At 50.0% G+C, this 22803-nt stretch overlaps 2 protein-coding genes and 1 long non-coding RNA gene across 11 annotated transcripts; 1 reads left to right on the forward strand and 2 right to left on the reverse strand.

The window, feature by feature from the left end:
* Window positions 1-1285: 1285 nt before the first annotated feature.
* Window positions 1286-15789, reverse strand: LOC131590608 (serine/threonine-protein kinase TAO2-like). Of its 7 annotated transcripts, XM_058860842.1 has the most exons (18): window positions 15561-15789; window positions 15135-15288; window positions 13431-13502; window positions 13232-13336; window positions 11731-11776; window positions 10805-10901; window positions 9545-9658; window positions 9338-9429; window positions 8211-8307; window positions 7078-7159; window positions 6207-6287; window positions 5639-5764; window positions 2947-4650; window positions 2858-2902; window positions 2250-2724; window positions 2183-2205; window positions 1943-1988; window positions 1286-1787 (listed from the first exon to the last, which is right to left on the reverse strand). In XM_058860842.1, the coding sequence occupies exons 2-13, from the start codon at window positions 15273-15275 to the stop codon at window positions 3034-3036; spliced, it is 2670 nt and encodes an 889-aa protein (XP_058716825.1). In that variant the 5' UTR covers window positions 15276-15288; window positions 15561-15789; the 3' UTR covers window positions 1286-1787; window positions 1943-1988; window positions 2183-2205; window positions 2250-2724; window positions 2858-2902; window positions 2947-3033. The 7 variants fall into 7 exon arrangements, with proteins under 7 accessions (XP_058716825.1, XP_058716826.1, XP_058716831.1 ...); XM_058860843.1 differs by lacking the exons at window positions 2183-2205; window positions 2858-2902 and having other exon boundaries at window positions 1943-2009; window positions 2387-2430; XM_058860848.1 differs by lacking the exons at window positions 1286-1787; window positions 1943-1988; window positions 2183-2205; window positions 2250-2724; window positions 2858-2902 and having other exon boundaries at window positions 2949-4650; window positions 15135-15253.
* A 2735-nt stretch (window positions 15790-18524) lies between these two features.
* Window positions 18525-19095, forward strand: LOC131590644 (uncharacterized). Of its 2 annotated transcripts, none has more exons than XR_009280177.1 (3): window positions 18525-18593; window positions 18636-18728; window positions 18771-18851. It is a non-coding gene; the product is annotated as an uncharacterized LOC131590644 (long non-coding RNA). The 2 variants fall into 2 exon arrangements; XR_009280176.1 differs by adding an exon at window positions 19019-19095 and having other exon boundaries at window positions 18531-18728; window positions 18771-18977.
* On the reverse strand, window positions 18676-21513 carry LOC131590632 (atherin-like). 2 transcript variants are annotated; one of them, XR_009280162.1, is made up of 3 exons: window positions 21299-21500; window positions 19840-20003; window positions 18676-19109 (listed from the first exon to the last, which is right to left on the reverse strand). XR_009280162.1 is itself a non-coding variant. In XM_058860909.1 (3 exons), the coding sequence occupies exons 1-3, from the start codon at window positions 21464-21466 to the stop codon at window positions 19106-19108; spliced, it is 309 nt and encodes a 102-aa protein (XP_058716892.1). In that variant the 5' UTR covers window positions 21467-21513; the 3' UTR covers window positions 18676-19105. The 2 variants fall into 2 exon arrangements, 1 of the variants encoding a protein (XP_058716892.1); XM_058860909.1 differs by having other exon boundaries at window positions 19867-20003; window positions 21299-21513.
* Window positions 21514-22803: the final 1290 nt, after the last annotated feature.

Below are 22803 nucleotides of genomic sequence, written 5' to 3' on the forward strand. Positions count from 1 at the left end.
AAAAAAAACAAAATTCCAACAAAAATCCCAAAATTCCAATAAAAAAACCAAAATTCCAACAAAAAAACTCAAAAATTCAAACAAAAAACCCCAAATTTTAACAAAAATACAAAATTCCAATAAAAATTCCCAAAATTCCAACAAAAAAACCCAAAAATTCCAACAAAAAACCCCAAAATTCCATTAAAAAACCAAAATTCCAATTAAAAAAACAAAATTCCAACAAAAAAACCCAAAAATTCCAATAAAAATTCCCAAAATTCCAACAAAAAACCCCAAAATTCCAACAAAAAAACCCCAAAAACCCCAAATTTTAACAAAAAATCCCAAATTTCCAACAAAAAACCCAAATTTCAACAAAAAAACCCCAAAATTCCAATAAAAAAACCCCAAATTCTGCCCCAAAAACCCAAAATTCCAACGAAATTCCCAAAATTCCAACAAAAAACCAAAATTCCAACAAAAAAACCCAAAATACCAACAAAAAACCCCAAATTTTAACAAAAAACCCCCAAATTTTAACAAAAAACCCCAAAATCCAACAGAAAACCCCAAATTCTTCCCCAAAAAAATCCCAAATTCCACCTCAAAATTCCCAATTTTAAACAAAAAACCCAAATTCCCACCAAAAAACCCCAAATTTTCCTTGGAGAGCCCCAAACCCCCCAAAAATTCCATCAAGGAACCTCAAAATTCCCTTTTTTTCCCCCAAAATTCCCTTTTTTTCCCCAAAATTCCAATTTTTTCCCCAATTTTCCCATTTTTTTCCCCAAAATTCCCTTTTTTCCCCAAAATTCCCTTTTTTTCCCCAAATTTTCCATTTTTTTCCCCAATTTTCAATTTTTTTCTTAATTTTTCCATTTTTTTTTCCAAAATTCCCAATTTTTCCCCCAAAATTCCCTTTTTTTCCTCAAATTTTCCATTTTTTTCCCCAAAATTCCCTTTTTTCACCAAAATTCCCTTTTTTTCCCCCAAATTTTCCCTTTCCCCCCCAAAATTCCCTTTTTTCCCCAAAATTCCCTTTTTTCCCCAAATTCCCTTTTTTTTTCCAAAATTCCCTTTTTTTCCCCAAATTTTCCATTTTTTTCCTTAAAATTCCCTTTTTTTTTCCCCAAAATTTCCTCTTTTTTTCCAAAATTCCCTTTTTTTCCCCAAAATTCCATTTTTTTCCCCAAATTTTCAATTTTTTTCCCAAAATTCCCTTTTTCCCCCCAAATTTTCCCTTTTTCCCCCCAAAACCCAACCAAAAAAATCAAATTTAAACCAAAAGAAACGAAACCGAGAATGCTTTAAATTAATTATATTTTAAATAAAATTAATTCCAAAGAAAATTCCCCGAAAACGACGAAAATTCCCCAAAAAAATTCCCAAAAAAATTAAAAAAAAAACGGAAAAAAAAATGGAAAAAAACCCAAAAATTCCCCCAAAAATTCCGCCCCTCCCCCACCTCAAAGCTCGGGAATTTTGGGGACCCCCCGGGAAAATAAATAGGGAAAAAAAAGGAGGAAAAAAATCCCAAAATTTCATGGAAAATCCCCCAAAAATCGGGAAAATCCCTAAAAAAATTGGGCAAATCCCAAACCCAAATTTTGGGATTTTTTTTGGTTTTTCCGACATTTTCACCCCCAAAATTTCGGGATTTTCACCCCCAAAAATCCCAAATTTTTGATTTTATTTTGGTTTTTCCAGGAGTTTTTCCCCAAAATTTCGGGATTTCGACCCCAAAAATCCCAAATTTTTTCGGGTTGGGAATTCCCGGGGTTTTTTTTTTTGGGATTTTTTTAACCCTTTTTTGGGAGTTTTTTAATATTTTTTGGGGATTTTTTTAACCTTTTTTTTTGGGACTTTTTAATCTTTTTTTGGGATTTTTTAACCCTTTTTTTGGGGATTTTTTAACCTTTTTTGGGGGGATTTTTTTAACCTTTTTTGGGGATTTTTTAACTTTTTTTGGGATTTTTTTAACCCTTTTTTGGGGGGATTTTTTTAACCTTTTTTGGGAGGATTTTAACCTTTTTTCTGGATTTTTTTAAACCTTTTTTGGGATTGTTTAACCTTTTTTGGGGTTTTTTTTAACCTTTTTTGGGGGGATTTTTAACATTTTCGGGGGGATTTTTTAACCTTTTTTTGAGATTTTTTTAACCTTTTTGCGATTTTTTTAACCCTTTTATGGTTTTTTTTTAACCCTTTTTTGGGGGGATTTTTAACCTCTTTTGGGGATTTGTAACCCTTTTTTTGGGGGATTTTTTAACCTTTTTTTGGGATTTTTTTAACCCTTTTTTTTGGGGGGATTTTTAACATTTTTGGGGGGATTTTTTAACCTTTTTTGGGATTTTTTTAACCTTTTTTTTTGGGATATTTTAACCCTTTTTGGGACGATTTTTTTAACCCTTTTTTGGGGATTTTTTAACCTTTTTTTTGGGATTTTTTAACCTTTTTTTGGGGGGATTTTTTTAACCTTTTCTGGGGGGATTTTTTAACCCTTTTTTTTGGGGATTTTTAACCTTTTTTGGGATTTTTTTAACAGGTTTTTTTTGGGATTTTTTAACCTTTTTTGGGTTTTTTTTTAAACTTTTTTGGGGGGATTTTTAACCTTTTTTGGGATTTTTTTAACCCTTTTTTTTGGGGATTTTTAACCCTTTTTTGGGGGGATTTTTAACATTTTTTGGGGGATTTTTTACCCTTTTTTTGGGATTTTTTTAACCTTTTTTGGGGGGGATTTTTATCCTTTTTTGGGATTTTTTTAACCTTTTTTTGAGATTTTTAACGGGTTTTTTTTGGATTTTTTAACCTTTTTTTGGGGTGGATTTTTTAACCTTTTTTTGGTTTTTTTTTAACCCTTTTTTGGGGGGATTTTTACAATTTTTTGGGATTTTTTTAACCCTTTTTTGGGGGGATTTTTTAACTTTTTTTGGGGGGATTTTTTTACCTTTTTTGGGATTTTTTAACCCTTTTTTTGGCATTTTTTAACCCTTTATTTTTGGGTTAAAACGGGGGAATTTTGGGTGTTTCGGTCGCCCCTCCCCCACCCCGGCCTCACCTCCAGGGCCTCCTGGGGGGTGGGGGAGGGGCGGGACCCCGAATTTGGGGTTTCTTTGGGGGGGGTGGGGGGAGGGGCCGGGGCCGAGGCCGGGGGATCCGGCTGGGTGGGGGATGGGCGCTCCCCCTCCCCCCCCAAACCCCCGCCAGAACCTTCCGGAACCTCCCGGAAAAACCCCTCCAAAAATCCCTCCAAAAACCCCCGAAACCCCAAAAACTCCTGGAATTTGGGGGAATTTCACCCAAAAATCGCCGCTGGGGGAGGGGCAGGCGGCTCCGGAACCGCGTTTTGTTGGTTTTGGGGAAAAACGCGAAAAGGCCTCGCTCGGAGGCCAAACCCAGGCGGGAGAAGAGGCGGAAAAGAGGAGGAGGCAAACCCAGGAGGACGCGGAGCCACAAGCGATGAGCGCGGCCCCCGCGGGAAATCTCCCCCAAAACGTAAAGAGGTAAAAACAACCACGGGGAAATCCAGAGCTGAGCCGCCAGAACGGCCGCGGGGACGCACAAACGGCGCCGCGATGTGACCGCCACCGCCATGACGGCAGCAATGGCGGCCCAGGCCACCGCGCCCAGGGGAGGGTGGAGGGGGAGCAAAGCCTGAGACAGCGCCAAGGCCGTGGCACCGAACTCCACAACGGAGAGAAAAACCCGAAATCGACGTTTCTGAGCCCAAAATGCGGCGAGGAGGAGGAGGAAGGAAGGGGGGGAGGGGTGGAGGGCGGCGGTGAAGGCCAAGAGGGAGCAGAGGAGCTGAGGGGAAAATGGAGGGGAGGGGAGGGGGGAAGGGGAGCGGCGAGGGGAGGGGAGGAAGGCGAGGGGAGGGGTTTTTGAGGGGAAAGTTGGAGTTTTGGGGGGAAAATCGGGAATTTTGGGTGGAAAATCTGGAATTTTGGGTGGAAAATCGGGAGTTTTGGGGGGAAAATCGGGAATTTTGGGCGGGAAAATGGAGGCCTGAGGGGACAAAATGGCGGCCGGGGAGAAAGGGAGGGATGAGGAGGGGAAATTTGGGGTTGAAGGGGATAAAACGGGGTTTTCTGAGGGGGAAATTGAATTTTGAGGGGATAAAATCGGATTTTGAGGGGATAAAATCGGATTTTGAGGAGATAAAATCGAGTTTTGAGAGGATAAAATCGAATTTTGAGAAGATAAAAGGACGTCGGGCCGGGACAAAATGGCCGCCGGCGATGAGGGAGAGTCGGCGGCGGGAGGTAAAAGGGGTTTTTGTGAGGGGGAATTTGCGTCTGAGGGGGATGAAAATGAGTTTTTTGGGGATAAAAATGCGTTTTTTGGGGAAAAAGTGGAGTTTTGAGGGGAAAAAGTGGAGTTTTGAGGGGGGAAATTTGGGTTTTGTGGGGTTGAAGTTGGGGTTTGAAGGGGTGAGGGGGGAGACAAAATGGCGGCCGGAGGGGAAATGGAGGGGGAAGAAAAGGGAATTTGGGTGGAAAAATCGGGATTTTGGGTGGAAAAATCGGGAATTTGGGTGGAAAAATCGGGATTTTGGGTGGGGAAATCGGGATTTTGGGTGGAAAAATCGGGATTTTGGGTGGGGAAATCGGGATTTTGGGTGGGAAAATTGGGATTTTGGGGAGACAAAATGGCGGAAATGGCGTCGTCCTGAGGGAGAGAAAATGAGGGAAAATGAGGGGAAAATGGGAAAAAAACGGGGAAAAATTGGGGTGAAATGAGGGAATGTGAGGGGAAAATGGGGGGAAAATGGGGAAAAATGGGAAAACTGAAAAAAAATGAGGGAAAATGAGGGGAAAATGGGACAAAATGAGGGGAAAATGGGAGAAATTGTGGGAATATGAGGGAAAAATGGGGAAAAATGAGGGGAAAATGGGAAAAAAGGGGGAAAAATTGGGGTGAAATGAGGGGAAAATGGGGAAAAATGGGAAAAAAGGGAGGAATTGGGAAATGGGAATTATGTGGGAATGGGGAAAATGGGAAAAAAGGGAAAAAAGGGGAAAAAGGGGAAAAAGGGGAGGGGAAACCGAACGTTGCTGTTGGTGAGGGGAGAAAGGGAAGAAAAACTTTGGATTTTGAGGGAAAAACGGCAAAAATGGGAAAAACGAGGCCGTTTGTGAGGGAAAAATGGGAATTAAAGGGAAATTTTGGGATGAAATTTGATGTTTTTTAGGGAAAAGGGAGTTAAAAATCGGGATTGAATTAATTGGGGGAATTTCTGGGAATGGGAAAGGGGAGACCCCAAACCTCCCCAAATTTCCCCCAAATTCCACCCCAAAATCCCTGAAAATTCCCAAAATTCCCTCAAAATCCTCCCAAAATCCCTGAAAATTCCCCAAAATTCCCTCAAATCCTCCCAAATTCCCTGAAAATTCCCCAAATTCCCTCAAAATCCTCCCAAATCCCTGAAAACTCCCAAATTTCCCCTCCAAATTCCCAAATTTCCCCAAATCCCTCCCAAAATTCCCGAATTTCCCCCGAAATCCCTGAAAACTTCCCCGGACCCTCCCAAAAATTCCAGAAAATTCCAGAAAATTCCCCAAATTTCCCGAAAATTCCGGAAATTTCCCAAAAATTCCGGAAATTTCCAGAAAATTCCCCAAATTTCCCGAAAATTCCGGAAATTTCCCCTCCTCACCTGCGGGGGGGTCCCGGGGGACCCCTCCCCTCCCCCCTCGGCGTCGTCCTCGGGGTCCCCCAGGCTGGGGGGGTCACTGGTGCTACTGGGAGAACTGGGAATGCTGGGGGAGGGGCTGGGGGGGTCCTGGGGGGACAGAGGGGGGAGGGGTCAGACTGGGAGCGAACTGGGATGGACTGGGAGGGACTGGGAGGGACTGGGAGGGAACTGGGAGCAAACTGGGAGGGACTGGGAGGGAACTGGGAACAAACTGGGATGAACCAGGACCAAGACTGGAACCCAGCCAGCCCATACTGGTCTGTACTGGTTTATACTGGCTTGTACTGGTCTATACTGGTCTGTACTGGTTTATACTGGTGTGTACTGGTTTATACTGGTTTATACTGGTCTGTACTGGTTTGTACTGGTCTATATTGGTTTATACTGGTTTGTACTGGTCTATACTGGTTTATACTGGTCTGTACTGGTCTATACTGGTCTGTACTGGTCTGTACTGGTTTGTACTGGTCTGCACTGGTCTGTACTGGTCTGTACTGGTCTATACTGGTCCGTACTGGGGCGCACTCACCGAGTCCCTGGTGCCCATCCTGGTTCTGCGCAGCAGCTCTGGGACCACGCCCGGGGGTCGCTCCTGGGCCAGGAAACGGTGCTGGAACCCCAAAAACGGCCAAAATTAACCCAAAATCATCAAAATCAACCCAAAATCATCAAAATTAACCCAAAATCATCAAAATCAGCCCAAAATCATCAAAATCACCACAAAATCAGCCAAAATTAACCCAAAATCATCAAAATTAACCCAAAATCAGCCCAAAAATCATCAAAATCACCACGAAAATCATCAAAATCAACCCAAAATCAACCCAAAAATCATTAAAATCAACCCAAAAATCATCAAAATCAGCACAAAATCATCAAAATCAACCCAAAATCAGCCAAAATTAACCCAAAATCATCAAAATCAGCCCAAAATCATCAAAATCAGCACAAAAATCATCAAAATCAACCCAAAATCATCAAAATCAGCCCAAAAATCATCAAAATCACCACAAAAATCATCAAAATCATCTCAAAATCACCAAAAAATCCCCCAAATTTTGCTGTTCCCGGGTGATTTTTGGGTTTTTTTGTCGGGTTTTTGGGGAGATTTTGAGGATTTTGTGGATTTTTGGGGTTTTTTGGGTGAATTTTGGGGTTTTCTGGGTGGATTTTGGGGATTTTGGGGGTTTTTTGGGTGGATTTTGTGGATTTTGGGTGAATTTTGGGGTTTTTTGGGTGAATTTTGGGGTTTTTTGGGTGGATTTTGGGGGTTTTGGGTGAATTTTGGGGGTTTTCGGGTGGATTTTGTGGATTTTTGGGGTTTTTTGGATGAATTTTGGGGGTTTTTGGGTGGATTTTGTGGATTTTTGGGGTTTTTTGGGTGGATTTTGGGGTCCCACCTGCAGCAGTTCCCGCGCTCGGGGCCGATCCTGCGGAAGCTTCCGGAGACAGCGAGAAACGAAATCCCGAAACTCCTCTGACCTGGGGGGGGATGGGGAATCTGTGGGTCAGGATCTATAGGGCAGAGTCTATGGGGCAGGATCTATGGGGCAGGATCTATGGGGCAGGATCTATGGGGCAGGGATGATCTATGGGGCAGGGATGATCTGTAGGTCAGGATCTATGGGTCAGGATCTATGGGTCAGGATCTATGGGGCAGGGATGATCTATGGGGCACACAGGATCTATGGGGCACACAGGATCTATAGGGCAGGATCTATGGGGCAGCACTGACCATGTCTGGGGCTGTTTGAGTCCTGGGGGGTCTCTCTGGGCGATGTGGTAAAGGGCTGATCTATGGGGCAGGGATGATCTATGGAGCAGGATCTATAGGGCACATAGGATCTATGGGGCAGGATCTATAGGGCACACAGGATCTATGGGGCAGGATCTATGGGGCACACAGGATCTATGGGGCAGCACTGACCACGTGTGGGGCTGTTTCAGCCCCGGGGGGTCTCTCTGGGCGATGTGGTAAAGGGATGATCTATGGGGCAGGGATGATCTATGGGGCACACAGGATCTATGGGGCAGGCTCTATGGGGCACACAGGATCTATGGGGCACACAGGATCTATGGGGCAGCACTGACCATGTCTGGGGCTGTTTCAGTCCTGGGGGGTCTCTCTGGGCGATGTGGTAAAGGGCTGATCTATGGGGCAGGGATGATCTATGGGGCACACAGGATCTATGGGGCAGGATGGATCTATGGGGCAGCACTGACCAGCTGTGGGGCTGTTTGAGCCCCGGGGGGTCTCTCTGGGCGATGTGGTAAAGGGCTGATCTATGGGGCAGGGATGATCTATGGGGCAGGGATGATCTATAGGGCAGGATCTATGGGGCAGGATCTATGGGGCACACAGGATCTATGGGGCAGCACTGACCATGTCTGGGGCTGTTTCAGCCCCGGGGGGTCTCTCTGGGCGATGTGGTAAAGGGCTGATCTATGGGGCAGGGATGATCTATGGGGCACACAGGATCTATGGGGCAGGATGGATCTATGGGGCAGGATGGATCTATGGGGCAGCACTGACCACGTGTGGGGCTGTTTCAGCCCCGGGGGGTCTCTCTGGGCGATGTGGTAAAGGGCGCTCATCGCGTTCAGCTGGAACAGGGGCGGCCTCCGCTCAGCTGGGGGGGAAAGGGAACCCTAAAAACCCCAAATTCACCCCAAAAACCTCCAAATTCACCCCAAAAACCTCCAAATTCACCCCAAAATCTGTCCCCAAAAACCCCAAATTCACCCCAAAAAACCCCAAAATCCATCCCCTAAAAACCCCAAATTCACCCCAAAATCTGCTCCCAAAAACCCCAAATTCACCCCCAAAAAAAACCCCGAAATTCACCCCAAAACACCCCAAAATCCGTCCCCTAAAAACCCCAAATTCACCCCAAAATCTGCTCCCAAAAAACCCCAAATTCACCCCAAAATCTGCTCCCAAAAACCCCAAATTCATCCCAAAATCTGTCCCCAAAAAAACCCCGAATTCACCCCCAAAAAAACCCCCAAATTCACCCCAAAACACCCCAAAATCCATCCCCTAAAACCACCAAATTCACCCAAAAAAAACCCCCAAATTCACCCCAAAAAACCCCAAATTCACCCCAAAAAACCCCAAAATCCATCCCCTAAAAACCCCAAATTCACCCAAAAAAAAAACCCCAAATTCACCCCAAAACACCCCAAAATCCATCCCCTAAAACCACCAAATTCACCCCAAAAAAACCCCCAAATTCACCCCAAAAAACCCCAAAACCCATCCCCTAAAAACCCCAAATTCACCCCAAAAAACCCCAAATTCACCCCAAAATCTGTCCCCAAAAAAACCCCAAATTCACCCCCAAAAAAACCCCAAAATCACCCCAAAAAACCACCAAAAAAATCCCAAAAAATTCCTAAAACTCCCCCAAACCCTCCCAAATTCCCCCAAACCCCTCCCCAATTGAAGCCCCCTCCCCAATTCCCCCTCACCCATCTCGATGCAGGTGATGCCCAGGGACCACACAACCCCCAAAACCCCCCCAAAAAATCCAAAAAAAATCCCAAAAAACCCCCCAAAAAAACCCAAAAAAATCCCAAAAAATTCCCAAAAAATCCCCAAAACCCCCCCAAACCCCTCCCCCTCCCCAATTGAAGCCCCCTCCCCAAATTCCCCCTCACCCATCTCGATGCAGGTGATGCCCAGTGACCACACGTCCGCCCGGCCGTCGTAGAGCCCCTCGTCCATGGCCAGAATCACCTCCGGGGCCATCCTGGGGGTGACACCGGGGGGGGGTTCAGCCTTGGGGACCCCTCCCCAAACCCCCCAAACCCCCCCGAGACCCCTCCCCAAATAAAGAATGAACGAATCCCCTCCCCCCCCCTCACCAGTACGGGGTCCCCACCAAGGAATTGGCCGGGGTGGCCACGGCGGCCGAGCCGAAGTCGCCCAGTTTGACGTGGCCGGGGGTCCCCAGGAGGATGTTCCCGGCCTTGATGTCCCTGGGGGAGAGATGGGGGGCAGAGGGAGAGGTTATGGGGCTGCAGGGAGCCGTGGGGCAGGAGCTATGGGGCAGGAGGGAGCTGTGGGGCAGGGGGAGAGGTTATGGGGCTGCAGGGAGCTGTGGGGCAGGAGGGAGCTATGGGGCAGGATCTATGGGGCAGGATCTATAGGGGAGGGTCTATAGGACAAACAGGATGTATGGGGCAGGGGGAGAGGTTATGGGGCTGCAGGGAGCCGTGGGGCAGGAGGGAGCTATGGGGTGGGATCGAGGGGCAAGAGGGAGCTATGGGGCACAATCTATGGGGCAGGATCTATAGGACAAACAGGATGTATGGGGTAGGGGGAGAGGTTATGGGGCTGCAGGGAGCTGTGGGGCAGGAGGGAGCTGTGGGGCAGGAGGGAGCTATGGGGCAGGATCTATGGGGCAGCCCCACCTGTGGATCACCCACTGGCTGTGCAGGTAGCCCAGGCTGTGGATCTATGGGGCAGGATCTATGGGTCACACAGGATCTATGGGGCAGGGATGCTCTATGGGGCAGGATCTATGGGGCAGGGATGATCTATGGGGCACACAGGATCTATGGGGCACACAGGATCTATGGGGCAGGGATGCTCTATGGGGCAGGGATGATCTATGGGGCAGGATCTATGGGGCAGGATCTATGGGGCAGGAGGGATCTATGGGGCAGCCCCACCTGTGGATCACCCCCTGGCTGTGCAGGTAGCCCAGACTGTGGATCTATGGGGCAGGGGTGATCTATGAGGCAGGATCCATAGGGCACACAGGATCTATGGGTCACACAGGATCTATGGGGCAGGATTTATGGGGCAGGATCTATGGGGCAGCCCCACCTGTGAATGACCCCCTGGCTGTGCAGGTAGCCCAGGCTGTGGATCTATAGGGCACACAGGATCTATGGGGCAGGATCTATGGGGCAGGGATGATCTATGGGTCACACAGGATCTATGGGTCACGCAGGATCTATGGGTCAGGATCTATGGGGCAGCCCCACCTGTGGATCACCCCCTGGCTGTGCAGGTAGCCCAGGCTGTGGATCTATGGGTCACACAGGACCTATGGGGCAGGGATGATCTATGGGGCAGGATCTATGGGGCAGGAGGGATCTATGGGGCAGCCCCTATACCTGTGAATGACCCCCTGGCTGTGCAGGTAGCCCAGGCCCTGCAGGGCCCCCTCAGTGATGGCCCCGATCTCCTCCTCCCTCAGCGGCTCCTGGTGACCTTGGGGGGCAGGCGGGGGGAGACCCAAAATCACCCAAATTCACCCCAAAATCAGCCCAAAATCACCCCAAAATCAGCCCAAAATCAGCCCAAAAACATCCCCAAAATCACCAAAATTCAACCCAAAATCACCCCAAAAACATCCCCAAAATCACCCCAAATTCACCCCAAAATCACCCCAAAAACATCCCCAAAATCAGCCCAAAAAATCACCCCAAAATCACCAAAATTCACCCCAAAATCACCCCCAAAACATCCAAATTCACCCCAAAAATATCCACAAAAATCATCCCAATAACATCCCCAAAATCAGCCCAAAAAAATCCCCAAAATCACCCCAAAAAATCACCCCAAAATCACCAAAATTCACCCCAAAATCAGCCCAAAATCATCCAAATTCACCCTAAAATGAGCCCAAAAATATCCCCCAAAATCACCCAAATTCACCCCAAAAACATCCCCAAGTTCACCCCAAAAATCACTCAAATTCACCCCAAAATCAGCCCAAAAACATCCCAAAAATAACCCCAAAATCACCCCAAAATATCCCCCAAAATCATCCCAAAACCATCCCCAAAATCACCCAAATTCACCCCAAAATCACCCCAAAAATATCCACAAAATCACCCCAAAATCACCTCCAAAAATCACCCAAATTCACCCCAAAATTATCCCAAAAATCCACCCAAAATATCCCCAAAATCACCCAAATTCACCCCAAAAATTCCCCCCCAAAATTCCCAATAAATCCCAAAATCCCCCAAAATTCCCAAGAAATCCCAAAATCCCCCAGAAATCCCAAAAAGCCCCGAAATTCCGGAATTTTCACCTTCCAGCAGATCCAGGGCTGATCCCACACAGAATTCCATGGCGAGCTGGGGGGGGAGGGGCTCACTTTGGGAACCCCAAAAATCCCAAAATTCCCCAAAATTCCCAAAATTCCCAAAATTCCCAAAATCCCAAAATTCCCCAAATTCCCCAAATTCCCCAAAATTCCCAAAATCCCCAAAATTCCCCAAAATCCGAAAACTCCCAAAAATCCCCAAAAATCCCAAAATTCCCCTCCCTGAATTTTGGGGTCTACCCCAAAAAATCCCCAAAAATTCCTTAAAACCACCCAAAAAATTCCCAAAAAATCAAAAAAAATCCCCCCAAAATAAAAAAGAATTAAAAAAAAATTCCCAAAAAAATCCTAAAAATCCCCAAAAAATTCCCCAAAATTCCCAAATAATTCCCCAAAATTCCCAACCCCCCCCAGGACCCCTCCCCAAATTTTGGGGTCTCCCCCAGACCCATTTTAAATCCCCAAAATCCCAAAAAAATCCTTAAAAGCACCCCAAAAAATTCCCAAAAAACAAAAAAAAACCCAAAAAAATCCCCCAAAAAATCCAAAAAAATTCCAAAAAAATTCCTAAAAAAATTCCTAAAAATTCCCAAAAATTCCCCAAATTTCCCGACCCCCCCAGGACCCCTCCCCAAATTTTGGGGTCTCCCCCAGACCCATTTAAAACCCCCAAAATCCCAAAAAATTCCTTAAAACCACCCCAAAAAATTCCCAAAAAATCAAAAAAAATTCCAAAAAAATTCCAAAAAAATTCCCAAAAATTCCCAAAAATTCCCCAAATTTCCCGACCCCCCCAGGACCCCTCCCCAAATTCGGGGGTCTCCCCCAGCCCCATTTAAAACCTCCAAAATCCCAAAAAATTCCTTAAAACCACCCCAAAAAATTCCCCAAAAAAAAAAAAAAAAAAATCCCGAAAAAATAAAAAAAAATTCCAAAAAAATTCCCCAAAAATCCCCAAAAATTCCTAAAAATTCCCAAAAATTCCCCAAAATTCCCGACCCCCCCAGGACCCCTCCCCACATTTTGGGGACCCCTCCCCAAATTTTGGGGTCTCCCCCAGACCCATTTAAAACCCCAAAAAATTCCTTAAAACCACCCCAAAAAATTCCCAAAAAATAAAAAAAAATACCAAAAAAAAGCCCCAAAAATCTAAAAAAATTCCAAAAAAATTCCCCAAAAATTCCCAAAAATTCCCCAAATTTCCCGACCCCCCCCAGGACCCCTCCCCACATTTCAGGGACCCCTCCCCAAATTCGGGGGTCTCCCCCAGACCGATTTAAAACCCCAAAAAATTCCTTAAAACCACCCCAAAAAATTCCCAAAAAATCAAAAAAAATTCCAAAAAAATTCCCCAAAAATCCAAAAAAATTCTAAAAAAATTCCAAAAAAATTCCCAAAAATTCCCAAAAATTCCCCAAAATTCCCGACCCCCCCCAGGACCCCTCCCCACATTTTGGGGACCCCTCCCCAAATTCGGGGGTCTCACCCAGGCCGTGTTTTCCCGCAGGTAGCAGCCCCTGAAGCCGACGGTGTTGGGGTGCCGGAGCCTCTGCAGCACCTTCACCTCCCTCACGATGTCCTGCCACTTCTGGGTTTTGGGGTGAAATCCCAGGATTTTGGGGTTTTTGATGGGAATTTGGGGTTTTTTGGGGTTTTTTTGGGGGGTTTTGGGGGGCTGGGCTCACCTCGCTGGAGGCTCGGCCACGGTAGGACATTTTCTTGATGGCCACCAACTCCTGGGAGCGCAGGTCACGGGCCTGGGGGAGAGGTTTTGGGGAGAATTTGGGGAATTTTGGGGATTTTTGGGGATTTTGGGAGAGTTTTGGGAGATTTGAGGGAGTTTTTGGGGAGTTTGAGGGAATTTTGGGGGATTTGAGGGAATTTTTAGGGAATTTTGGGGGATTTAAAGGAATTTTTAGGGATTTTTTGGGAGAGTTCTGAGGGATTTCAGGGGATTTGGATGGAATTTTTGGGGATTTGAGGGAATTTTGGGGGCATTTCAGGGAATTTTGGGGGATTTGAGGGAATTTTGGGGGCATTTGAGGGAATTTTGGGGGGGATTTGAGGAAATTCAGGGGAATTTGAGGGAATTTTGAGGGAAATTTGGGGGATTTGAGGGAATTTTGGGGGATTTGAGGGAATTTTGGGGGGATTTGAGGGAATTTCGGTGGATTTGAGAGAATTTTTAGTGGATTTGAGGGAATTTTGGGGAAGTTCTGGGGGATTTGAGGGAATTTTGGGGGATTTAAGGGAATTTTTAGGGAATTTTTAGGGAATTTTGGGGGATTTGAGGGAATTTTGGGGGGATTTTAGGAAATTTGGGGGCATTTGAGGGAATTCTGGGGGGGATTTGAAAGAATTTAGGGGAATTTGAGGGAATTTTGAGGGAATTTTGGGGGATTTGAGGGAATTTTGAGGGAATTTAGGGGAATTTGAGGGAATTTTGAGGGAATTTTGGGGGATTTAAGGGAATTTTTAGGGATTTTTTTGGAGAGTTCTGAGGGATTTGAGGGGATTTGGATGGAATTTTTGGGGATTTGAGGGAATTTTGATGGAATTTTGGGGGATTTGAGGGAATTTTGGGGGATTTGAGGGAATTTCGGGGGATTTGAGAGAATTTTTAGTGGATTTGAGGGAATTTTGGGGAAGTTCTGGGGGATTTGAGGGAACTTTGAGGGAATTTTGGGGATTTGAGGGAATTTTGGGGGATTTGAGAGAATTTTTGGGGTATTTTAGGAAATTTTGGGGGGATTTGAGGGAATTTTGGGGATTTTGGGGAGTTCTGAGGGATTTGAGAGAATTGTGGAAGATTTGAGGGAGATTTGAGGATTTGAGGGAATTTTGAGGGGATTTTTGGGGATTTGAGGGAATTTTGGGAGATTTGATGGAGTTTTTGAGGATCTGAAAAGATTATTTGGGAATTTTGAGAGTTTAATGGAATTTCAGAGAATTTTTGGGGAGTTTGAGGGAATTTTTGGGGGGATTGAGAGAATTCTTGGAAATTTCAGGAGTCCTGGAGGATTTGCGTGAATTTTGTGGGAATTTGAGAGAATTTTTAAGGACATTTTGGGAATTTGAGGGAATTCTTGGAGGATTTGAGGGAATTTGGGTGATCCCAGGTGGATTTTGGGGTGGTTTTGGACGAATTTTGGGTCTTTCAGGGCATTTTCCCTCAATTCCATCAAATTTGAGACAAATTTTAAAGCATTTCATGACATTTTAGATCAATTTGGGGGCGTTTAAACTCAATTCTCGCACACTTCAAACGGATTTTAAAACATTTTGAGGTTTCCCGAGCGGATTTTCAGCTTTTTTGAGGCGTTTTATCGCGTTTCGGGGCCGTTTCGGATAAAATTTTTAAGCGGATTTTGGGTTTTTTTGGCACTCACGCTGAACACGGCCCCAAAACTTCCGTGCCCGATCTCCCGCAATTCCCCAAAAACTTTTTCGGGATCATCTTTGAGGAATAATACGGCAACTTCGGGGTCCCGGAGGCTCCCGGGCCGGGCTGGGGGTCGAGGAGCCGGCATTGCAAAGATGAAACTGAAGTGAAAAAAAAAACAAACAACAAAAAACCCCAAAATCACCCAAAATCCCCCCAAAACTCAACCCCAAGAATTCATTTCTGCCCCTCAAATCCGTCACGATTCCCTCAGGATTTCCCTCCTCAAAATTTCCCCTCAGAGCAAAAACTCCCCCCCGTCCAACCCCAAACCCCAAAATCCCCAAAAACTCCACGAGGGAACCCAAAATTCCCTCAAATTTCTCCCCAAATTCCCTTTTTTCCCCTCAGGCCGCCCCCCCCCTCCCCTCACCGGCGGCTCCAGCTCCGGTCCCGGCGGCCGCTGGGGGAGCCCGGGCCGCCCCCCCCCCCCCCGGCGGCTGCAGCTCCGGGGGGGGGCTCCGCTCTCCCCCCGGCGCCTCCTGGAGTGGGGAGAGGCTCGAGAAGCCCCAAAATCGCCGAATTTCACCTCAAAAAAGCGGGCCGGGGGGGGAGGGGGGGGGAACCCCCCGGTGCCGCCTCAGCGCCCGGGGCAAGATGGCGCCGGCGTGAGGGGAGGAAGGGGGCGGGGCCGCGCCTGCGCGGTGAAGGCGGGAAGGGCGCCAGGAGTTGGGCGGGGTTTAGACAGCCAATCAGCGCGCGAGGCGGGAAAATGGAGGCGCGCGATTGGTGGAGACGCGAAGAGGGCGGGGCTGAGAGGGGAGAAAAGGGCCGTGATTGGATGAGGGAAGGGAAAGGCGGGAAGCCGTGAGGAGAAGCAAAGATGGCGGCGCAGCTCTCGCGGGATTGGCTGAGAGCGGGATTTTCCCGCCAAGCGCTTCCGGGTTAAGCCACGCCCCCATTTCCTTTTATGGCGCGGTTTTTTCCATATAAGGAAATGTGGGCGGGGCCGAGCGCGCCAATGCCCAAATAAGGAAGGGGCGTGGCCAGGAGGGGGAGGCGGAGCTTTAAAGGTTGAAAAAACGAAGGAAAAGCCCCAAAATTGGCTCAAAATCGCCCAAAACGGAGCGGAACGGGCACAAAACGGGAAAAATGAGCGGAAATGGCCTCAAAATCATTTTTTGGGGGATTTTTTTGAGGGATTTTGGGGTTTTTTGGGAATTTCGGGATTTTGGCCACACCTGGAATTCCTCAGAATTTTATTTTTTTAATTTTTTTGGTTTTTTTTAATTCGCTTCCGACCCCGAAACCCCAAAAAACAACAACAAAAAAATTCCCGGAAATTCCCGGCCACGCCCCCGAAAGTTCCAGAGGGTCCCGAAGAGAAAATTCCAGAAGTCCCAAAGAATCTCCCAGCGCTGTCCCCGAATTCCAGACGTTTCCGTGACGTCATCGCCTCCGCCCGTGACGTCACGATTCTCCTCTGTGACGTCACTTCCCTGCCGCGTGACGTCATCGTCTTCCCCCTGTGACGTCACTTCCGTCCTCCGTGACGTCATCGCCTTCTGTGACGTCATCGCCCTCGTTTTCAGTGACGTCATTTCCCTTTTCCATGACGTCATTTCTTTCCTCTGTGACGTCATCACCTCGCGTTTCCGTGACGTCATTTCCTTGCTCCGTGACGTCATCGTCCTTTTGTGACGCCATTTTCCCCTCTGTGACGTCATTTCCCGCCTTCTGTGACGTCACCGTCCCCCTTCCCGTTCCGTGACGTCACTTCCTTTTCCGTGACGTCATTGCCCGTTTCCATGACATCATTTCCTTATTTCATGACATCGTTTTCCTCCTCCATGACATCATCTCTTTCCATGACATCACTTCCCTTCAATGACGTCATTCTCTTTCCATGACGTCATTTCCCCCCTCTGTGACGCAATTCCCTCCTCTGTGACATCATCCGCCCTTTCCATGACATCATTTCCTTCCTCCATGACGTCATCTCTTTCCGTGACGTCACTTCCACTTCCCGTGACGTCATTTCCCATTTCCATGACGTCACTTCCCATTTCCATGACGTCATCCCCCTCCTCCTCCTCTTCCTCCTCCCCCATCCTCTTCCTCCTCCCCCTCCTCGCTGTCCCACTCCCCCTCCCCCACCCCCACCATGGGGTCCCACCCCTCCCCTCCCCCCACCCCCGGCAGCCCCTCCCCCCTCCCCTCCCCCCCCGGAAGTGCCCCCCCGATCTCCTCCATCATGGCGGCCGCCAGCGCCGCCGGCTCCCGCGCCGCCCGCGCCGCCTCCCCCAACTTCCGGGCCACCTCCTCCACCCCTCCCCCCAGCAGCTCCCGCGCCGCGCGCCGCGCCAGGGCGGGGCTCCCCCACAGCTCCGCCCACCCCCACAGCCGCCCCGCCCCTCCCCCCACCGTCACCCGATTGGCCACCTCCTCCTCGAATGACGTCACCAGGAAACGCCGCGCCAGCGCCAGCGCCGCGCCCGCCACGCCCGGGGACAGGTGAGGGGGGAGGAGCCCGCAGGGGTCGCGGGGGGGCCCCGGCAGCCGTGCAGGAAATGCAGCAGCGGCAGCAGCGCCCGGCGCCGGCAGCGCCCCAGGCTCACCTGGGACAGGTGGGACTCCCGGAAGGATCCGCCCAACATGGCCGCCAGGACCGGTGATGACGTCATCAGCGCCCGGCGCGAGGCCGGGATGGGGGGGAGGGCGGCGGGAGGGGAGGAGGGAGAGGTCGTGGGGGGAGAGGGAGTAGGGGCAGGGGGGGGAGGGGCGGAGGGGGACACCTGGGGGTGGGGTGGGGGAGGGGACAGCTGGGGATGGGGTGGGGGAGGGGCAGAGGGGGACTGGGACACCTGGAGGGGGGAGGGGACACCTGGGGATGGGTGGGGGAGGGGCTGGGGACACCTGGGGACACCTGGAGGGGTCTGGGGGTACCTGGGGACACCTGAGGGGGGAGGGGATGGCTGGGGATGGGGTGGGGGAGGGGCAGAGGGGGATTGGGGACACCTGGAGGGGGGAGGGGACACCTGGGGACACCTGGAGGGGTCTGGGGGTACCTGGGGATGGGGTGGGGGAGGGGCAGCAGAGGGGGATTGGGGACACCTGGAGGGGGGAGGGGACACCTGGGGGTGGGGTGGGGGAGGGGCTGAGGACACCTGGGGATGGGGGAGGGGGAGGAGGGGACACCTCGGGGTGGGGTGGGGGAGGGGACACCTGGGGACGGGGGGAGGGGGGGATGGGTACACCTGGGGGTGGGGTGGGGGAGGGGCTGGGGACACCTGGGGACACCTGGAGGGGTCTGAGGGTACCTGGGGATGGGGTGGGGGAGGGGCTGAAGGGGTTTTGGGAGGATCTGAGGGGGGTTGGGGGACACCTGGACACACCTACCTGGGGACAGGTGAGAGACGGCCTGAGGTGGCCTCAGGTGAGTCCAGGTGTGCCCAGGTGTGTCCAGGTGAGTTCTGGGTGTCCCCAGGTGAGTTCTGGGTGTCCCCAGGTGTGTTCTGGATGGTTCCAGGTGTTCCCAGGTGTCCCCAGGTGTCCCCAGGTGAGTTCTGGATGGTTCCAGGTCCCTTCTGGGTGTCCCCAGGTCCATTCTGGGTCTCTCCAGGTGAGTTCTGGATGGTTCCAGGTGTTCCCAGGTGTCCCCAGGTGTGTCCAGGTCCCTTCTGGGTGTCCCCAGGTGACTTTTTGGTCTCTCCAGGTGAATTTTGGGTGTCCCCAGGTCTGTTCTGGGTGTCCCCAGGTGTCTCCAGGTGTCCCCAGGTGTGTCCAGGTGAGTTCTGGATCTCCCCAGGTGACTTTTTGGTCTCTCCAGGTCCATTTTTGGTCTCTCCAGGTGAGTTCTGGATGTTTCCAGGTGTATTTGGGTCTCTCCAGGTGAATTTTGGGTGTCCCCAGGTGTGTCCAGGTGTCCCCAGGTGTCCCTCCTGTCCCCGGCAGTGTCAGCGCTGTCCCTGTGCCCGTTCACCTGCGGGACCCCAACGGCCCCAGGTGAGACCCCAGGTGTGCCCCTCCCCCTCCAGGTGAGACCCCAGGTGAGACCCCTCCCCCCCAGGTGAGACCCCAGGTGTGCCCCTCCCCCCCCAGGTGTGCCCCTCCCCCCCAGGTGTCCCCAGGTGTGCCCCTCCCCCCTCCAGGTGAGACCCCTCCCCCCTCCCTGGTGAGACCCCAGGTGTGACCCCTCCCCCCCAGGTGTCCCCAGGTGAGGCCCCTCCCCCCCTCCAGACACGCCCCTCCCCCCCAGGTGTGTCACAGGTGTCTCCCCTCCCCCCGATCTGTGCCCCTCCCCCCCTCAGGTGTCTCCCCTCCCCCCCAGGTGTGTCCCAGCCCCACCCCTCCCCCAGTGCCCCTCCCCCCCAGGTGTTGCCCCTCCCCCCATGCCCCTCCCCCCTCCCCCTCACCTTTGTCCGTCCCTCCAGGTGTTGCCCCTCCCCCCTCCCCTGGCCGTGCCCCTCCCCCCTCCCCCCCAGGTGTTGTCCCTCCCCCCTCACCTGTCCCTGCCCCTCCCCCCTCCCCTGGCCGTGCCCCTCCCCCCTCCCCCCCCCTCTGCCCCTCCCCCCTCCCCTGTCCCTGCCCCTTCCCCCCTCCCCCCAGGTGTTGCCCCTCCCCCCCTCACCTGGCCGTGTCCCAGCTCCGCCCTCACCTGTCCCTGCCCCTCCCCCCTCCCCCCTCCCCTGTCCCTGCCCCTCCCCCCTCACCTGGCCGTGTCCCAGCTCCGCCCTCACCTGGGCGATGGCGGCGGCGGTGTAGAGGGGGAAGGGGGGAGGGGCCGCCCCTCCCCCACCTCGGGCCACGCCCCCCAGCAGCACCGGCAGCGCCCCTCCCCCACCCCCAGAGCAGCGGCCACAGGGGAGAGCCTCGCCTGGGGGGGAGGGGTCAGAGTCGGGATATATCGCGATAGGGGGTGGGGGAGGGGATTGGGGGAGGGGTCAGAGTCGGGATATATCGCGATAGGGGGTGGGGGAGGGGTCACAGTCGGGATATATCGCGATAGGGGGTGGGGGAGGGGTCAGAGTCGGGATATATCGGGATAGGGGGTGGGGGAGGGGATTGGGGGAGGGGTCAGAGTCGGGATATGTCACGATAGGGGGGGTGGGGGAGGGGTCAGAGTCGGGATATATCGCGATAGGGGGGTGGGGGAGGGGATTGGGGGAGGGGATTTGGGGGTGGGGGAGGGGTCAGAGTCGGGATATGTCGCGATAGGGGGTGGGGGAGGAGATTTGAGGGGTTTTTTTGGGGTATTTTGGGATTTTTTGGGGGTAATTTTAGATTTTTTGGGGGGTGATTTTGGGGTTTTTTTGGGGTGATTCCGGGTGTTTCTGGGGTGATTTTGGATTTTTTTGGGGGATTTTTTTGGGGTGATTTTGGGTTTTTTTTTGGGGTGATTTTGGGGTGCTTTTGGGGGTGATTCTGTGTGGTTTTTGGGGTGGTTTTGGGTGTTTTTGGGGGTGATTCCGGGTGTTTCTGGGGTGATTTTGGGGGTGTTTTTGGGGTGATTTTTGGGTTTTTTTGGGGTCATTTTGGGATTTTTTTGGGATTGTTTTGGGGTGATTCTGGGTGTGTTTCTGGGGTGATTTTGGGGTGATTTTGGGGTGATTCTGTGGGTTTTTGGGGTGATTTTGGGGTGATTTGGGGGTTTTTTTGGGTGATTTTGGGGGTTTTTTTGGGTGATTTTGGGGGTGGTTTTGGGGTGATTTTGGGGTTTTTTTGGGTTTTTTTTGGGTGGTTTTGGGGTGATTTTTGGGTTTTTTTTGGGGTCATTTTGGGATTTTTTTGGGATTGTTTTGGGGTGATTCTGGGTGGTTTTTGGGGTGATTTTTGGGGTGATTTTTGGGTTTTTTTTGGGGTCATTTTGGGATTTTTTTGGGATTGTTTTGGGGTGTTTCTGGGGTGATTTTGGGGTTTTTTTGGGGTGATTTTGGGGTTTTTTTGGTTTTTTTTTGGGGTGATTTTGGGGTGTTTTTGGGGTGATTCTGTGTGTTTTTTGGGGTGTTTTTTGGGGTGATTCTGGGTGGTTTTTGGGGTTTTTTTTGGGGTGTTTCTGGGGTGATTTTGGGGTTTTTTTGGGGTGATTTTGGGGTGATTTGGGGGTGATTTTTGGGGTGTTTCTGGGGTGTTTCTGTGTGGTTTTGGGGTGATTTTGGGGAGGGGTCTCACCGTGCCAGCAGCAGCAGGGCGGTGGCGCAGGCCAGGCGGGTGGGGGGGGTCCCACACCTCAGGCCGTGGCTCAGGACCCCGACCCCGAACGGCGCCGCCGCCGTCGCCCCCAGGATCCGCAGGAGGCTCAGCCTGGAGGGGAATCCGGGGAAATTTCAGATCCCCCATCCCCAATTTACCCAATTCCACACCAAAATCCCCTTTTTACCCCCAAAATTCCCTTTTTTCCCCACAAAATTCCCATTTTTCTCCCCAAAATACCCCAAATCTCTCCCAAAATTCACATTTTCCCTCCCAAAATTTCAAATTTCACCCAAAACCCCCCCAAATCCCCATTTTTTTCCATTTTTACCCCCAAAATCCCAATTTTCACCCCAAAATCTCCATTTTTCCCCCAAATCCCCCAAAAATCCAATTTTCCCTCAAAAGTTCTCATTTTCCCCCCAAAAAAATCCCAATTTTCCCATTTTCCCCCCCAAATCCCCCAATTTTCCCAAATCCCCCCATTTTTCCCCCCAAATTCTCCATTTTCCCCCCGAAAATCTCATTTTTTCCCCAAAATCCCACTTTATCCCCCAAAAAATCCCTTTTTTTTCTCAAAAATCCCATTTTCCCCAAATCCCCCCATTTTTCCCCATTCCCCCCTTTTTCCCCTCCAAAAAATCCCCATTTCCCCCCATTTTTCTCCCCAAAAATCCCCATTTTCCCCAATTTTTTCCCAATTCCCCCCCAAAAAAATCCCAATTTTTTCCCCAAATCCCCCTCAAAAATTCCCAATTTTCCCCCCAATTTTTCCCCCAAAAACCCCAATTTTCCCCCCAAAAAATCCCAATTTTTTTCCCCAAAACCCCAACTTTCCCCCCCAAAAAAATCCCAATTTTTCCCCCTCAAAAAATCCCAATTTTTTTCCCCAAAAATCCCAACTTTCCCCTAAAATCCCAATTTTCCCCCCAAAATATCCCAATTTTTTCCCCAAAATCCCAATTTCCCCCCCAAAAAAAATCCCAATTTTTTTCCCCAAAATCCCAATTTCCCCCCAAAAAATCCCAATTTTCCCCCCCAAAATCCCCATTTTTCCCCCAAAAACCCCAATTTTTCCCCCAAAAAATCCCTATTTTTTCCCCAAACCCCCCCAAAACCCCAATTTCCCCCCAATTTTCCCAAATCCCCCCTTTTTCCCCCAAAATTCCCATTTTTCCCCCCAAAATCCCATTTTTCCCTCAAAATTACCATTTTTCCCCCCAAAACCCCCAAAATCCCAATTTTCCCCCCCAAAATCCCCAATTTCCCCCCCCAAAAAAATCCCAATTTTTCCCCCAAAAAATCCCAATTTTCCCCCCAAAACCCCAATTTTCCCCAAAAAACCCCAATTTCCCCCCCAAAAATCCCAATTTTTTTCCCCAAAAAATCCTAATTATTTCCCCAAAATCCCAATTTTCCCCCCCCAAAATCCCAATTTTCCCTCCATAAAATCCCAATTTTCCCCAAAAATTCCCATTTTTCCA

This window comes from Poecile atricapillus, chromosome 34 (assembly GCF_030490865.1).
Source record: "Poecile atricapillus isolate bPoeAtr1 chromosome 34, bPoeAtr1.hap1, whole genome shotgun sequence".
Lineage (NCBI taxonomy): Eukaryota > Metazoa > Chordata > Aves > Passeriformes > Paridae > Poecile > Poecile atricapillus.

What these genes read in the sequence shown, in the direction of transcription:
- LOC131590608 (XM_058860843.1), bottom strand. Translation starts at nt 15,275, where the DNA reads ATGCCGGCTCCTCGACCCCCAGCCCGGCCCGGGAGCCTCCGGGACCCC. An exon ending in AGCCCTGGATCTGCTGGAAG is followed by an intron (nt 10,902 to 11,730) that starts GTGAAAATTCCG and finishes CTGCCCCCCAAG; the next exon opens with GTCACCAGGAGCCGCTGAGG. An exon ending in CTGAAACAGCCCCACACGTG is followed by an intron (nt 7,160 to 8,210) that starts GTCAGTGCTGCC and finishes ATCCCCCCCCAG; the next exon opens with GTCAGAGGAGTTTCGGGATT.
- LOC131590632 (XM_058860909.1), bottom strand. Translation starts at nt 21,466, where the DNA reads ATGGGGGATCTGAAATTTCCCCGGATTCCCCTCCAGGCTGAGCCTCCT. An exon ending in GCCCTGCTGCTGCTGGCACG is followed by an intron (nt 20,004 to 21,298) that starts GTGAGACCCCTC and finishes CCTCCCCCCCAG; the next exon opens with GCGAGGCTCTCCCCTGTGGC.